The sequence below is a fragment of the Gracilinanus agilis genome, chromosome 1 (genome assembly GCF_016433145.1).
Source record: "Gracilinanus agilis isolate LMUSP501 chromosome 1, AgileGrace, whole genome shotgun sequence".
Taxonomy (NCBI): domain Eukaryota; kingdom Metazoa; phylum Chordata; class Mammalia; order Didelphimorphia; family Didelphidae; genus Gracilinanus; species Gracilinanus agilis.
The window spans coordinates 796,230,309-796,246,260 of record NC_058130.1 but is presented as its reverse complement, the minus strand read 5'-3'; the positions used below and the strand labels follow the sequence as shown (position 1 = coordinate 796,246,260).

General features: G+C 39.1%; 1 protein-coding gene across 1 annotated transcript in view; it reads right to left on the bottom strand.

The window, feature by feature from the left end:
* LOC123232500 (vomeronasal type-2 receptor 26-like) overlaps positions 1–15,952 on the bottom strand; it is a 37,855-nt gene that overhangs the window by 932 nt on the left and 20,971 nt on the right. Inside the window, exons 4-5 of the mRNA XM_044658950.1 lie at positions 7,057–7,284; positions 5,821–5,944 (exon numbers count right to left, since the gene is read on the bottom strand). Of these exons, the coding sequence (XP_044514885.1) occupies positions 5,821–5,944; positions 7,057–7,284 (352 nt within the window). The remainder of the gene's footprint in view (positions 1–5,820; positions 5,945–7,056; positions 7,285–15,952) is intronic.

The window sequence follows — 15,952 nt, the reverse complement described above, 5'->3', positions numbered from 1 at the left end:
ATAAACACATTTTTAGGATTTTTGATTAAACAAATTATTTCTATCCCCATACAGAGAAAATAGGTACAAATGCTCAGAGTCCTGTTGCTTATTTATTATTTATTTTTTAAGAGATATTTTATATACTTAATTACATGTAGAAAATTTTCATGGTATGTTTTCTGACATTATAAGGCCCAAATTGTTTGCTTCTGTCTCTTCTCTATCCTCTCTTGGAGATGGTAAACAATTTGATCTGTGTTATATGTGTATTATTATGCAAAACATACTTCCATATTGGTCATTGTTGTAAGAGAACACTCATATAAAACCAAAACCCCAAACTAAAAAAACCGATATGAAAAATAGTATGTTTCGATGCACATCTTAACTCTAAAAGTTCTTTCTCTGAAGGTGGATAGCATTCTTTGTCATAAGTCCTTCAGAACTGTCCAGAATCATTGTATTGCTGAGAGTAGTTGTCATTCACAGTTGATCACTATGTAATATTTTTATTACTGTGTACAATATTCCCCAGGTTTTGCTTTTTCACTTTGCATCAGTTTATGTAGGTCTTTCCAGCTTTTTCTGAAACCATCTTACTCTTCATTTCTTATAGCACAATAGTATTCCATCAGAATCATATGCCGCAATTTCCCAATTGATGAGCTTCCACTCAATTTCCAATTCTTTGCCACCACAAAAAGGGCTGCTATAAGTATTTTTGTACAAGTTGGTCCTTTTCTTTTTTTTAGGATCTCTTTGGTATGTAGATTCAGTAGTAGAATTACAAGATCAGATGGTCTGCACAGTTTTATAGCCCTTTGAACATGGTTCCAAATTGCCCTCCGGAGTGGTTAGATCACTTCACAATTCCACCAACATCACATTACTTTCCCAATTTTGCTACATGCCCTCCAATATTTATCACTTTCCTTAACTGTCATATTGGCAAGTCTGATAGGTGTGAGGAGGTACCTCAGAGTTGTTTTAATTTGCATTTCTCTAATCAGGAGGGATTTAGAACCTTTTTTCATGTGATTATTGATAGCTTTGATTACTTCATCTGAAAACTGCTTGTTCATATCCTTTGACCATCTGTCCATTAGGGAGTGATGTGTTCTTATAAATTTGATTTAGTTCTTCATAAATTTGAAAAATTAGTCCTTTATAAGAGAAATTTGCTGTAAAATTTTTTCCCAGTGTGGTGTTTTCCTTCTGATCTTGCTTACATTGGTTCTGTTTGTACAAAACCTTTTTAATTTAACATAGTCAGTTATACATTTTACATCTAATAATTTTCTCTCTCTTGTTTGGTGATAAATTCTCCCCTTCTCCAAAGACTTGATTGGTAAGATATTCTCTGTTCTTCTAATTTACTTATGGTTTCACCCTTTATGACTAAACCATATACCCATTTTGATCTTATCTTGGTATAGGCTTCCTCTTGCTTATTTTAGAAGGCATCTTCTCTTTTACTTTGCTGAGAGACAGTCATAGATAAGTGACTTAGTGCCTAGTATGCCTATGCTTTTATTCCTTATCTCTTAAAGTTAATTTTCTTTTTTTTTTTTTAGTATTCAGTACAAATTTTTCCTTTATGACTTTTGCCACAGTACAATGAACACAGAAATTGGAGCCCTTTCATACTGTTCTCTTAATCCTTTCTAAATCAACTATGTTGCAATAACTGTTGATGTATATAGTCAGAGTTTTTTAGATATTGAGCAATAAATATATCAAATATATATATCAAATATATCAACAAACTAGTAAGTACCTACTGTGGACCAAGAACTTTGTAAGGTGCTTGAGTTGCAAATGGAAAAGATGAAGCAAAACCATCCCATAAGGACCTTGCGTTCTAAGAGCATGTAGGTAATGATGCAGCTTGTCTTTTGCAAAATAATCTTTACGGTGATGTCCAGCAAATTTACTGACTTCCATCCTTCATGTGTAAATGTTGGGGTCAAATAGAGTAAACCAGTCAAAACATTCACCATTACCAAGTTAAGTGATAACATGCTTTACCCCGATTCCTTCATCTGGTGGTATCAAGCCTCATCTGTTCCCCAGGTGTGGGTAGTGAATGGACACATCTCTAGATGGGGCTGGAAATTAGTTTGGCATAATTAAGTGTATTAGTTAGAAAATCTTGAACCCTTGGACTCCATCTCACAGAATTTTTTTTTCATCTCCCAGCATCCCTTTCCCTGTGCCCCCACATTTGCGTCTTCACGTGTTGTTTATAAGTTTGCCGTAAGCCTCACCCTCTCTTTTTCCGCGTGTGTGACTGGGAAAGCAGGCTTTTTACTCTAGCTTTTTAATTTTAGTTATTATTAATAAATCATATTAAATGTAATATGTAGAATATTGGATATTAATTTTACTTCTCACATAAGGGACTTGACTCTCTTTTCAGGAGTCTGTACAACACCTTATAAGAAAGATGTTTAAAAAAACAAAAACACACACAAAAGTGTTACTGTAAATGTTTTGGTGCACACCTTCACTCTCTTCTCACCAGTGATGTCCTTGTGGTATAGGACGAGTGCTGGAATCTCGGGGTAAAAGTCTTTGCAAATTGCTTTCAGAAATTGTAACACCAATTCACAGCTTCAGCAGCCATTTGAAGTCATGTAGCGCGTGATGTTGTCACAACTCCTCCAAAAAGAATGCTCTCAACTTGGCCCAATCTGTGTCGTTTTGTTTTACATTTCTTTTGTTATTCGTTTGTTCTTAGTGATTTAGAGTATTCTTTTATGCTGTAGATAATAGTTTGTCATTCTCTCCTTTAGCCATTTATTTAGAACTGATTTAATAGGTGTGTCAGTATAATATACATACACAATCAATGTGTGTGTGCACATATAGACACACACACCTTGTGTTCACACACGTGTGCAAATATACATACATGAACACCATAGACATGCATGCGTGCACATATGTGTGCCAGTGTGTCTGACTGTGTCCGGTGGTGTCCTACGGAAACAGAAGCAGATGCCTGCAGGTCCCACGTCGACTCAGAAAACCACAGATTGGCTTTATTTATGGAGGGGGATATTCTCGTGTATTTTGGTAACCATTTCCCAGTGATGTTTTAATCTGGTTCTCGCCACACTAGGCCGCACGTAGACCAAAGGCCGTGAGTTTGAGACTTTGGCTGCAGAGCAAACCTTTATCTAAGAAATCAGTTTGTTAGAACTAATTTCCTTATTCTTTCACTTCCCTTAAGATTCCCTCATGTCGTGAACATTCTCTCTGTGGCCTCGAGCTCTCGGACTCTGTGAGCTCCTCACTCCTGTAGGAGCCTTTTGCCATCCCAGTGGCAGCTTTTGCCATATTCTCTACAACTACCTTCATCCTCTCTCTATTTTCTATTTCTATATTTATATGTCGTTATTTATACATTGTCTTTCCCTTACACTGTGCCTTCTTTGAATCCAGGGCTTGTTTTTGCCTTTTTTTATATCTTCTGGACTTAGTCCGGTGCCTAGTTGTCGTCTCCCTGACTGACCCTGTGCTCCAAATCTGTCTTTACCTCCCAGGCCCCTAATCCTTGCCCATCTCACCACCATATTGGTCTATGGGATGTAGGTAGGAGTTCCAAGACAACAAAATAGTGAGAGGTGAAGGTCCGACGCACAGCCACGTGCACCATGCAGAGAGTATTTTTCAGTGTCACCAAACGTTTCATTCGCTTCCATGTCCTGAAAAGCATCTCTTTCCAGCTTACATGTGCCTTTAGACCCGAAGAAGAGCTCTCTGGTGCCCCCACCCCACCCCAAGTTCCAGGGGTCTCCTTGCCCTCTTCCCTCGGCCCGCCGACACACTCTCACATGCCAGAGTGCTAACATCGAGCTACAGTTTATGCCCATCTGGGGTTGAGCTAAATAAAATGTAAAAAGGGAATCGCACTGGCTTTTAGCATGCCGTAGTCTATCTGCTTTTTTCTGTGGCAAACACCAAGATAAGAAAAAGAAATGGAACAAACGGGAATAATAATGCAAGTGTTTAAACCCACATAAAGGGAGCCGACTCCTCGGGCGGTACATCTAGCTCCATGAACCATATTAGATTTCAGAGCCAACTACTAGGAGAATTTATTTTTTCTTGTACTGTGTTAATTCCTGTATATTAGGGAGAATTACAGTGAATTCTGGTGTCTGGGACCTGGCTTAGAGAAACCATTCAGTCTGCTGCTTTTTGCACTGCCTTTGCCCTTAGGAATATCCAGGAATGTCTCCCCCCTTTTTTAAACCCTTACCTTCTTTCTTAGAATCAGTAGTATGTATTGGTTCCAAGGGAGAAGAGCAACAAGGGCTAGGCAGTGAGAGTGAAGGAACTTGTCGAGGGCTGCACAGCTAGGAAGTGTCTGAGGCCAGATTTGAACTGAGGACCTCCCGTCTCTGGGCCTGGCTCTCCATCTGTACCCCCTGCCTGGTGTCTTCCTTTTTTAACCAAATTTGGTTATTAAATGAAGGGGACAAGAGTTCTTTTCTTGTATGTGTCCCCTATGATGTGGGTGGATGGACCACTTCTTAATTAGCTATTCACCAATTAAGCATGTCTAGGGATGTTCAAGGGAACGGCTGAATAATGAACTCCTAAAAATCTATTTATTGGGGGCAGCTGGGTAGCTCAGTGGATGGAGAGCCAGGCCTGGAGATGGGAGGTCCTAGGTTCAAATCCGGCCTCAGCCACTTCCCAGCCGTGTGACCCTGGGCAAGTCACTTGACCCCCATTGCATAGCCTTTACCACTCTTCTGCCTTGGAGCCAATACCCAGTATTGACTCCAAGACGGAAGGTGAGGGTTTAAAAAAAGAGAATCTATTTATTAAGCTGTGTGGCTGGCTTGATGGTCCCTGGTCACAAGAGAGCTCAGTTATGCTTCTGACCTAGCCAGTAAGCACGATATAACTGATAGACAGAGTCTTCCCCAGAAGCAGGGTCTCGAGGTAATGGCACTGCTCGCCCCGCCGCTCGCCCGCCGAGAGAATCCCGGGGAATTGTGGGAAGCTTCCTTACTCTGGTCCTCTCGGCCACAGAAGAGCCCCTTCCCCGCCTCTCCGTGAGCCGTCTTCAGGTGGCTTCTCTCCATTGACTGGGGGGCCCACTGAGCTCCGAAATGCTTTGGCCATCCTGTGGCCGCCGTTCCTGGAGGGGGCCCGGAAGGAGCCGAATGTTCTCTCTCCCGTATTAGTCAAAGGTTTTTGAGCTTGAACGTTCTCAGCATGAAGGGTGACTGGCCTGGTGTGTAAACGTCACCGGCTGTCGTGCTGTCGCGTTAGCACTCCCGGCTCGCCCGACACTCGGTCCCTTTCTCAGTAACTGGCTCCTGGAGGACGTGCGGAGGCTCTGGCACGGCGGTCAGGACAGACTTCCCTTTCGACATGATTTGTCCACCCCTAACTTTAAAATACCGAGACTGCTAGCACCCATTTCCCCTGGGAACGATGCCTGCAGTTTCTGTTGGATCTCTCATCTCGGACAGCCACGAGCTGAGCTCAGCCCTAGCAGATATTCGGCAGAGTCCATGCTCCTTCCCACCCCGGCTCGCACCGTCCCGTTGCAAGGCAAGCCGTAACAGGACCTGCAGAGAGCAGGTTCTGCTTTTCTAGGTTGTTGTTTTCCTTCTGAAGAGTACAGCGAGGTTGGACGATGTGTTCTAACCAGATGGCTTTTTTCCCTTTATTTCTTAGCCCTTCACTCCTCCCTTCCTCGCCTTCTTCCTATTCCATCTGTTGCTCAGGAAGTGATGGGATCGTGGGGACCCGAAAGCAGAACACCAAGTGATTCTGTACAGTTTAGGAGGAGAGCTCGCTGTGGGCACTTACTCATCTGGTTGGAGATCTCCCCTTCTGGGCACCGAGAACAGCCGAAGCAGCAGATGGGCTCCCCCTCCAGAGGGGCTTGCCTGAACCCGGGGCCGCAGCTCTCACTGCACGAACAACAGGGAATCTAGTGACAAAAGAGCGAGAGGCATGATGGCTCTGGAAGTTAGCAAGCCAGAGGGTGGCGGCTCGTTGTTAGAGAGTCAGTGACGCTGATTTGGCCCAAAAGAGCTTATTCTGTAGGAGAAATATAAGAATTGTGCCTAGGTCATCTATCAATGGAAGTACGAAATAATGAGAAAACTGGGCTGAAAATAGAGGTGGACTTTCTAGTCCCGCCTCTGCCGCTGGTTGCAGAAGACTGACTGCATCTTTTAAAATTTGTGAATCCCATGTAAGAGGAGCAATTTGAACAGGATGCCACCCCAGGGCGCTCACTTTCCTATGATTTTAAATTCTCCGTGCCGGTTTTGTCTTTTAAAAAAATTATATATTTTTTTCAAGATTACAGCGATATATTTTTTAATATTTGTTTCCGACATTTGGCAATTTAGGTTATCTCCCTCCCTCAGCTCTGTCTTTTTCACCGTTATGACCCAAGTTACTGAAGGAAATTTAAGTGACTTCCCTAAAATAGACTTCGTCTGCCTGTATGTGGCGTGCTTGACATAGATAACTCAGAGATGAGCCTTGTTCTATTGCTCATTATAATGGAAAGGAGAAATGCCACAGTCCTCCAGAGAAACAACTTGTCGTATTCAGAAATGCAATAAGTTTCAGAAATTAGATTTCCAGTGATTGCTCAGCTCCCTATTTGGACAGTCTTTGGATGGCTGAAAGTAACTTTATTTTCACTGCATCCCATAGGAATGGTAGGGTGCCATTCACCAAAAATGCCAGGTAGTAGACGAAACAGTGACCTTGGAATCAGTGGGCGTTGGGCCAGTCATTTCCTTTATGTCTCAGTTTCTTATTTATGTCAAATGGCAAAGCTAAGTAGCATGATCATTTACATTCTATCTCTGTTCTGTAGCCATTGGTCCAAATGATCTCAAGTATAAAACCATTCCATGGGTTGCTTATTTGGTTTTTTTTTTTCACCCAGAAGTTTGCTTCAGAGAGAAAAGAATTGTGTCTAGGGAGTGTTTTGTACCATAAAATGGGAATGTAGAGGGAGCCAAGTAGAGTAAAATTTGTTTCTGTGATTAGATAATAAGGTTATTATAATTTGTGTCTGACCTTGAAATCGGACAAGCCCCATACTATGGCCTCCTCATTAATGGTGAAATCTTGGCCAGGCTCCGCGTTGGGGCTGAACTGCCCCACCTTCACCAGAGTTTCGGTGTCGGTATCGAAGATGACGTAGTTCAGGATGTTATATTGAGACTCAGGCAGCCTGTTCTCATCCAGGAACACCCAGTCACCGGCGCTGGTGTTAAACTGGAGATTCTTTAGGAAGGAGTGGAGCTGTGGGAGAAGAGGAAAGTTCATCAGTGCCTCTCTGGAGGTTGATCATCCCCTCCGAAGGAAGCCCTGTGGGGGTTTGGGAAACGAGCCCGGGGTCACTAAGGATTCGTTAAGTGCCTGGTCTATCTTGGGCTCGTGCAAAGACGTGGAGATACAAAGAAAAACAAACCCATTCCCTGTTCTCCAGGACCTTCTATTCCACTTAGAGAGGAGGTGTGGGAATCAGAGCCTCAGGAGCTCCTCCAAGCATTGTCCCTGGCCCCATGCCTATGTGGCTGCTGCTGAGCTTCCCCTCCACTGAGAAGTTCCTGTTTTCTCTGCCTTCTGCTGCCGGGTTAAGCAGCCCCTTTTCTGTGGCGCTCCCCAGAGTTAGTCACCAGTGATTGCGACCCCATTTCATTTGACCTATTCCCATCCGCTAACTTTCACAAAATGTTACAGCGCCCTTTTCCCCGAGATAGGGGCAGATGGACCATTTCCAGGACTTCCATCCCTAGGAAGTGTGGCTCAAAGATGAAGGCGTTTGCCGCCGAGTCATGCTGCCTTGGGTGCCCTCCCCCTCTCCATTTTCCATGCCGCCTCCTGAAAATTGCAAACAACGGACTGCTGCTTTTCAGCGTGCTTCTTCACTGCTCCCTCTGCTCACCACTCCTGAGACTTCAGAACAAAAGGACCAGCCCTCACCCGCCTCCCTGCGCCTGGCCCAGATGGTCTCCTTAATGCCCCCAAAGACCCAGTAGGTCTTCTTTTGCCAATGTAAACCCTTACTTTATACCCATCAATCTGCTTGTCTCACTTAACAATAGCCACTTGGATCCTGAGGATACCTGTGAGCATATTCAGACCCTCATCAACCTCTGCCACTATTTGTGGAATCACTGTCACTGGGATGACGAGGGTGATGGGAGACCTTTTGATGCTATTTGGGTCACTCTTCAAAAACTGTATTGGTCTCTTCATACTACTTTACCCCAACACAAAGTCCAGAGATCTGTGATGACATTTTATGCAGACTTTAAGCCCAATATTAAAATTTTCCAAATTACTTGGGTTAATTCAGATGATAAATTCATTTATTATTTACTAAATTATCTAGATCGAAGCCAGGCTTAACTGTCATCCTTCTCAGGTGTGGGAAAATAATGTTGTCGGTTGTGAGGCAGACATTTGCTCGTTCGTGCCTAGCGTATTGATGTAAACAGTGCTCATCCTTGCGTCTCCAGATTCAAGGCACTCCAGCCGCTTTTGCTGCTGCGTATAGTTTGAGAATCGAGAACGAGAGATTTCCAGTTGGTTTCCGGAACACGACAGGAGATGGTCCCATTGCATTCTGCCCTGAGGAGGCTCCCTGGGTCAGGGCCTGTAGTGTGAGGCCGTGTGACAGACTGGACAGAGCATCAGTCAGGAAGCCCCGAGTCTTGTTGCTGCGTCAGCCCTGCCAAACTGGGGAAGCTTTTCAGTCTTCCTCAGCCTCAGCTATCTCATATCTCTAACATCAGGGGAATAATAGCAGCTAAGTCGCAAGGGTCTTGTGAGAATGGAATGAATCATTGAAAGGCACACCTTGAGAGGCTACACAAATTCTGGCTATAATGATTCTAAGTCATATAATTTAGCAAGAGAACAATAAGTAGAGATTTTTCAAAACAGGATAACCGTGATTTCTATTTAGACCTTGAAATATGAAGGATGTTTCTAGAACTGCGGGTGCTCATTTTTGGAGAGGGAAGGCTTAGTGAAGGCACAAGGACTTTTTAAGTACATGAAAGGCATTACATGGAAGATGAATCAACTTGTCTCTGACTCCAGAGGACAGAGTTAGGAACAATGAATGGAAGGGACAAAGGGATTAGATTCTATGAAAGGACAAGACTCCTGGCCATTAGAACTCTTCCCCAATGGAACGGGCTGCCTTGAGGGGATGATTCCTGTCTGCCCTGAGATTTTAGAGGTCTTAGGACAATGCTGAAAGGAAATTTTGTTGCTGTTCTGGTAGAAAAGATTCCTGTTCTCATCTATATTGGCCATCATCATGCTTAAAATATTTCCCATCTTGGGGCAGCTGGGTAGCTCAGTGGATTGAGAGCCAGGCCTAGAGACGGGAGGTCCTAGGTTCAAATCCGGCCTCAGACACTTCCCAGCTGTATGACCCTGGGCAAGTCACTTGACCCCCATTGCCTACCCTTACCACTCTTCCACCTATAAGTCAATACACAGAAATTAAGGGTTTTAAAAAAAATATTTCCCATCTTGACCTCTCTGTAGCTTTTGACACTGTATAAATCAACATTTCCTTGATACTCTCTTTTCTGTATATCTTCACGACTCTACTTGTTCCTGTTTCTCCTGCCTGACCATACTTTCTCAGTTGATTTTGGAGGATTTTCATCCAGTTCATGCCCTCTAGTCTAGAGTATCACCCAGGGCTCACTCCTGCTTTCTTTTCTCTTACTTTACTCTGTCATTTGGTGATGTTTTAATTCCCAGGGATTCACTACATTAGCTCTCTGCTGATGATTCACAGATATACTTAACCAGCCCTAACTTTCTGCTGACCTTCAGGCTTACATCTCTAATTGTCTCTTAGAAATTTAAACTGAATGTCTTGTCTGGGTAACTTGACAAACAAGATGGTGGAAAGATATTTTTTTTCAATAGATGTAGAAAAAGCTTTTGACAAAATACCTCCATTCCTATTAGAAACATTAGAATTAATGTTACATTCCTTATTATGATAAACAGTATCTATTGAAAACCATCAGTGAGCATTACTTGTATGTAAATAAAAAAGAACCCTTCTCAAAAAGATCAGGAATGAAAAAAGGATTCTCATGATCACCACCACTATTCAATATTGTACTAGAAATGCTAGCTATAGCAATAAGAGAAAAAGAAATTAGAATAGGCAATGAAGAGATAAAACTTCACTGTTTGCTGATGATATGATGGTATACTTAGAATATTTTGTTAAATCAACCAAAATCTAATAAAAACAATGAACAACTTTAGCAAAGTTGTAGGATAAAAATAAGCCTACAGAAATCAGTAAAGTCTAACAGCAAAAGATAGAAAGAGAAACCCCATTCAAAATAACTGCAGTCAATACAAGATATCTGGGAGTCTACCTGTGAAGACAAACTCAGGAACTATATGAACATGGCTACAAGACACTTTTTACATGAAAAGTCAGATATAAACAATTGGAAAAAACATTAAAAAATTGTGAATGGGTAGGCAGGACCAGTATAACTAAAATGACAGTTCTACTTAAATTAATTTATCTGTTCAGTGGCATATCAATCAATCTATCTAAAAATTATTTCCAAGAGCTAGAAAAATACAATAAAATTCATCTGAAAGAACAAAAGGCCAAAGGAATTAATGAAAAAATATATGAATGAAGGAGGCTTAGCTTTAGTGGATCTCAAACTGTATTATAAAACAGTAATCATGAAAATAACCTGGTACTGACTGGAAAATAGAGTAGTGGACCAATGGAATAGGTTAGGCGCTCAACATGCAGTAACAAATGATCTTAGTAATTTAGTGTTTAACAGACTCAAAGATCTGAACTTCTGTAAGAAAAATCCACTTTTTGAAAAAAGTTGCTGAGAAACCTAGAAAACAATATGGCAGAAACTAGGCATAGAGCAATGATTTATGCTTTATACCCAGATAAAGTAAAAATGGACACAGGAATTAGAAATAAAGGGTAATACCATAAACAAATCAGGACAGTACAAAATAGTGCCTCTGTTAGACCTATGTATAAGGGAAGAATTTACAACTAAATGAGATGTAGAAAGCTTTATAAAATATAAAATAGGTAGCTTTAACTACATTATATTTAAAAAATTTTTTGCTCAAACAAAACCAATGCAGCTCATATTAGAAGGGAAACAAAAAAAACACAACAAAAAAAACTAGAAAAAATATTTTATGACAAGTATCTCTGGCAAAGGCCTCATTTCTCAAATATAAATAAGACTGGGTCAAATTTGCAAGAATACAAGACATCCTTTAATTTGAAAATGGTTCTCAGATAAAAAATTAAAAACTTTCTTTAGTCCTATGAAAAAAATGACCCAAATCACTATTCAGCAGGAAAATGCAAATTAAGACCTCTGAGGTACCATCTCACACCTATCAGATTGGCTAAAAGGACAAAAAAGGAAAATAAAAAATGTTGGATGTGGTGTGGTAATATTGGGACACTAATACACCATTGGTAGAGGTGTCAGCTAATACAATCCTTCTGGAGAGCAATTTGTAAAGCATGCATGAAGGGCCAGGGAACTGTGCGAGCCCTCTGACCCAGCAACATTATGGCGACTAGTTCTGTATCCCAAAGAGATCCATGATAGGGGAAACAGACATTTGTGCAAAAGTACTTATAGCAGCTCTTTTGTGATATCAAAAAATTGGAAACTGAAGGGATATCCTTCAGTTGGGGATGACTGAAAACACTGAATGGAGTTCTTTTGTGCCATAAGAAATGCCAGTCATAGCAATCATTAAAAATACCTGGAAAGACTTCCATGAAGGGATGCAAAGGGACATGAGCAGAACCAGGTGAACACTGTACCCGCTAACATCCATAATGTAAGATGATCAACTGTGAATGGCTGAACTATTGTTGGTGATGCAGGGATCCAAGACAACGCCAAGTCATGCATGGTCAAAAGGCTCTCCACCACCATAGAAGAAACTGGTGGAGTCCGAGTGCAGATCGAAGCATCCCATTTTAAAATTCATTTACTTCATTAGTATTTTTTCTTGCATAAGTAATGTCTTCTTTCACATCATGGTAGATGTGAAATATGTGTTGCTTGATATCACTTGTATGAACTATATCCTTTTGCCTGCTGTCTCAGGGAGGGGGAAGGAAAGGATGAGAGGAGAGAACGTGGGTCTAAAATATGAGAAAACTTATTAAAATTATATCTACCTGTAACCTGGAAAAGAAAAGTATATTAAAAGGGCACTTTTAAGAGCTCTTCTTTTTAAAACAAATATATATATATATATATCATGATGTACTTTGCAGAGAGTGATAGTTTTGTGTACTCATTGTCTCTTCTAATTCTTTTAATTTCCTTTTCTTTTATTACTAGAATTAGCATCTCTAGTACAATATTGAATAATAGTGGTGATAATGGTCATCCTTTCTTTACTCCTGATCTTTTTGGGAAGGTATCTGGTTGATTGCTGATCATTATAGGTAGTTGTTATTTATCATTTAAGGAATGTTTCATTTATTCCAATGTTCTCCAGTGTTTTAAATAGGAATATAGATGATAATTTTGAAAGCTTTTCCTGCCTCTATTGAGATAGTCATATGATTTCTGTTAGTTTTTTTATTGATATGGTCAATTACACTGATAGTTTTCCTAATGTTGAACCTTTCTTGTATTTCTGGTGTAAATCCCAACTAATCATAGTATATGGTCCTTGTATATATTGCTGTAACATCCTTATTAGTATTTTAGTTAAAATTTTTGCATCAGTATTCATTTGGGAAATTGGTCTGTAGTTTTCTTTTTTTCTTCTTTTTTTAGACATCAGAACCATATTTTTTATCATAAATGAATTTGTACAACTCCTTCTTTGCCCATTTTCCCAAATAGTGTATATAGTATTGGAATTAATTGCTCATTAATGTTTGATTGAATCTGGCCCTGGAAATTTTTCCTCAGGGAATTCATTAATGGCTTGTTCAAGATCTTTTTCTGAGATGGTGTTATTTAAGTATTAAATTTCCTCTCCTGTTAAACTGAGCAATTTATATTTTTATAAATACTCATCCATTTCACTTAAATATTTTGAAATTTTTTTGGAATTGGACAAAATAGCTCCTAATGATTGCTTTAATTTCCTCTTGGTTACTGTTAAATTCAACCTTTTCATTTTTGATACTGGTAATTTGATTTTGATTTTCTTCTTTATTTTTAACAAAATTTACCCATGGCCTATCTATTTTATTGTTGGGTTTTCCACAAACAAAAAACTCTTATTAACTTCTCTTTTGGTTTTTCAGGATTTCCAATTTGTTGTTTAATTTTTGTCTTTTGCTTTCTTCTTTTTAAAAGTTTTTTTATTTTTTTATTTTTTAGTTAAACGCCTTCTTCATTGATTTGCTCTTGAGTTTATTGAAGTAACTTTTTAGAGATACAAAATTTCCCCTAAGCACTTCTTTGGCTGAACTCCATAAATTTTGGTATGTTGTCTCAGGTTGTCATTCTCTTTAACAAAAATATTTATTAGTTCTATAATTTATTCCTTTACTTACAGATTCTTTAGAATTTAGTGATTTAGTTTCTAATTAATTTTTTATCTTTCATTCCGCAGCACTTTATTGAACACAGTCTTTATTGCATTAAATTATGATATGAAATGATGCATTTAATATTTCTGCTTTTTTGCATTTGGTTGTGAGAATTACATGCCCTAAAACTTTGTTACACTAAGGTACCACCTTACACTTAGCAGACTGGCCAATATGACAGTAAAATAAAATAATAAATGTTGGAGGGGATGTGGCAAAATTGGGACACATGCATTGCTGGTGGAGTTGTGAATTAATCCAACCATTCTGGAAGGCAATATGGAATTATGCGCAAAGGGCTTTAAAAGAATGCCTGCCCTTTGATCCAGCCATACCACTGCTGGGTTTGTACCCCAAAGAGATAATAATGAAAAATGTTCGTACAAGAATATTCATAGATACCTAAAACTTGTTTAATTTTTAGTAGATGCCATTTATTCCTTAGAAAAAAGTATATTCCTTTCTATTCCCATTTAAGTTTTCTCAAATTCTATTCATCTACTTAACTTTTTTCTTTTTTTAGCTTTATCTAGTAGAGAGGGGAAAGTCGAGATCCCCATACTAGTATAATCTTACTGTCTATTTACATTTGTAACTCATTTAATTTCTCCTTAGGAACGTAGGTACTCAGCCATTTTGTGCAAATATTTAGTGTGGATAATGATTCATTGTCTGTAGTATTTTTATTAAGATGTATTTTCCTTCTTTATCTCTTTAAATTAGATCTATTTTCAGTTTGCTTTGTCTAAGTTCAGGATTGCTACCTACCCCCCCCCCCTTTTTTTTTAACTTCAACTGAAGCATAGTAGTTTCTGCTCTAGGCCTTTACTTTTAATGTATATCTCACTGATTTGTAGAATGAAAGATACAAAATTAATTAGAAATGGATTTCTTGTAGACCGTGTATTATGAGATTCTGGTTATTATTTCACTCTGCTATTTGTTTCCACTTTATATGTGAGTTTATTCCATTCATATTCCAGGTTATGATTATTAATTGAATGTTTCTTTTCACCTTATCCCCCCCCCCCCCAATTTATCCTTCTCTTTCTCTGTCTCTCTGAGTCTGTGTCTAAATGTCTGTCTGTCTCTCTGTTTCTCTCTCTCTCTCCCTTTCCAGGCTTTCCCTCCTCAGAAATGTTTTGCTTCTGAGCACTGTGTCCCTCAGTTCACCCTCTATTCTGTAAGTCCCTTTCATTCACTTATTTCCCCTTCCTTTCTTCTTCCCTATAGTGTAAGATAGATTTCTATACCCATCTGAGAGTGGATGTTATTCTATCTTTGAGATAATTCTGATTGAAAATAAGATTTAAGCATGCCCACTACCCCTGCATGTTCCCCTCCACTGATTTAACTCTTTCTCATGTAATATAATTTACCTCATTCTTTCTCTCCTTTCCTCTTAAAATATTCCTTTCTTACTCCTTACGTTTTTTTTTTTTGCATATTGTCTCATAATCAACTTATTCCCATGCCCTCTGTCTGTGTATATTCCTTCTAGTGACCCTGGTAGTGACAGTGTTCTTAAGAGTTAACAAGTATCAGCTTCCCATGTAGGAATATAAACTTAATTTTATTGAATTCCTTATGATTTCTCTTTCCTTTTTGCCTTTTTATCATTCTTTTCTGTACTGTGCTTAGACATTAAATTTTCTGTTTTGTTTTGGTCTTTTTTTTTTTTTTTTAATTAGAAATGCTTAGAAATTCTCTTAGAAACCCTTTACCTCAATGGAATATATTTTAATGTAGAAGCTGCAAGGCCCTGTGTAATCCTGAGTGTGTAGTTAAATGATATTTGAATGATTTCTTTCTGGTTGCTTATAGTATTTTCACCTTGGCCTGGGAGCTCTGGAATTGGTCTATGGTATTCTTGTTAGTTTTTATTTTGAGGTCTCTTTCAGAAGGTGGTCAGTGAATTCTTTCTATTTCTATTTATCCCTCTTATTCAAGAACATCAGGGCAGTTTTCCTTGATAATATCTTGTAATATGATGTCCAGGCTCTTTTTTTGATCATGGATTAGAGGTAGTCCAATAATTTTTCCATTTTCTCTTCAGCATCCATTTTCCTGATCAATTGCTTTTCCAATGAGAGATTTCAGATTTTCTTCTATTTGTTCATCCTTTTCATCTTGTTTTATTGTTTCTTGATATCTCATGGAATTTCTATATTCTATTTGCCCAATTCTAATTTTTATTTTATATTTTTTAAGATTGTATATAGAGACAATTTTATTAATCATTTTTTGATATTTTGCAATCCATGTTCTTTCCCTCCCTCCTACTCGATGGCAAGTAATATGACATAGGTTCTCTATGAGTTATCATGCAATACATATTTCCAT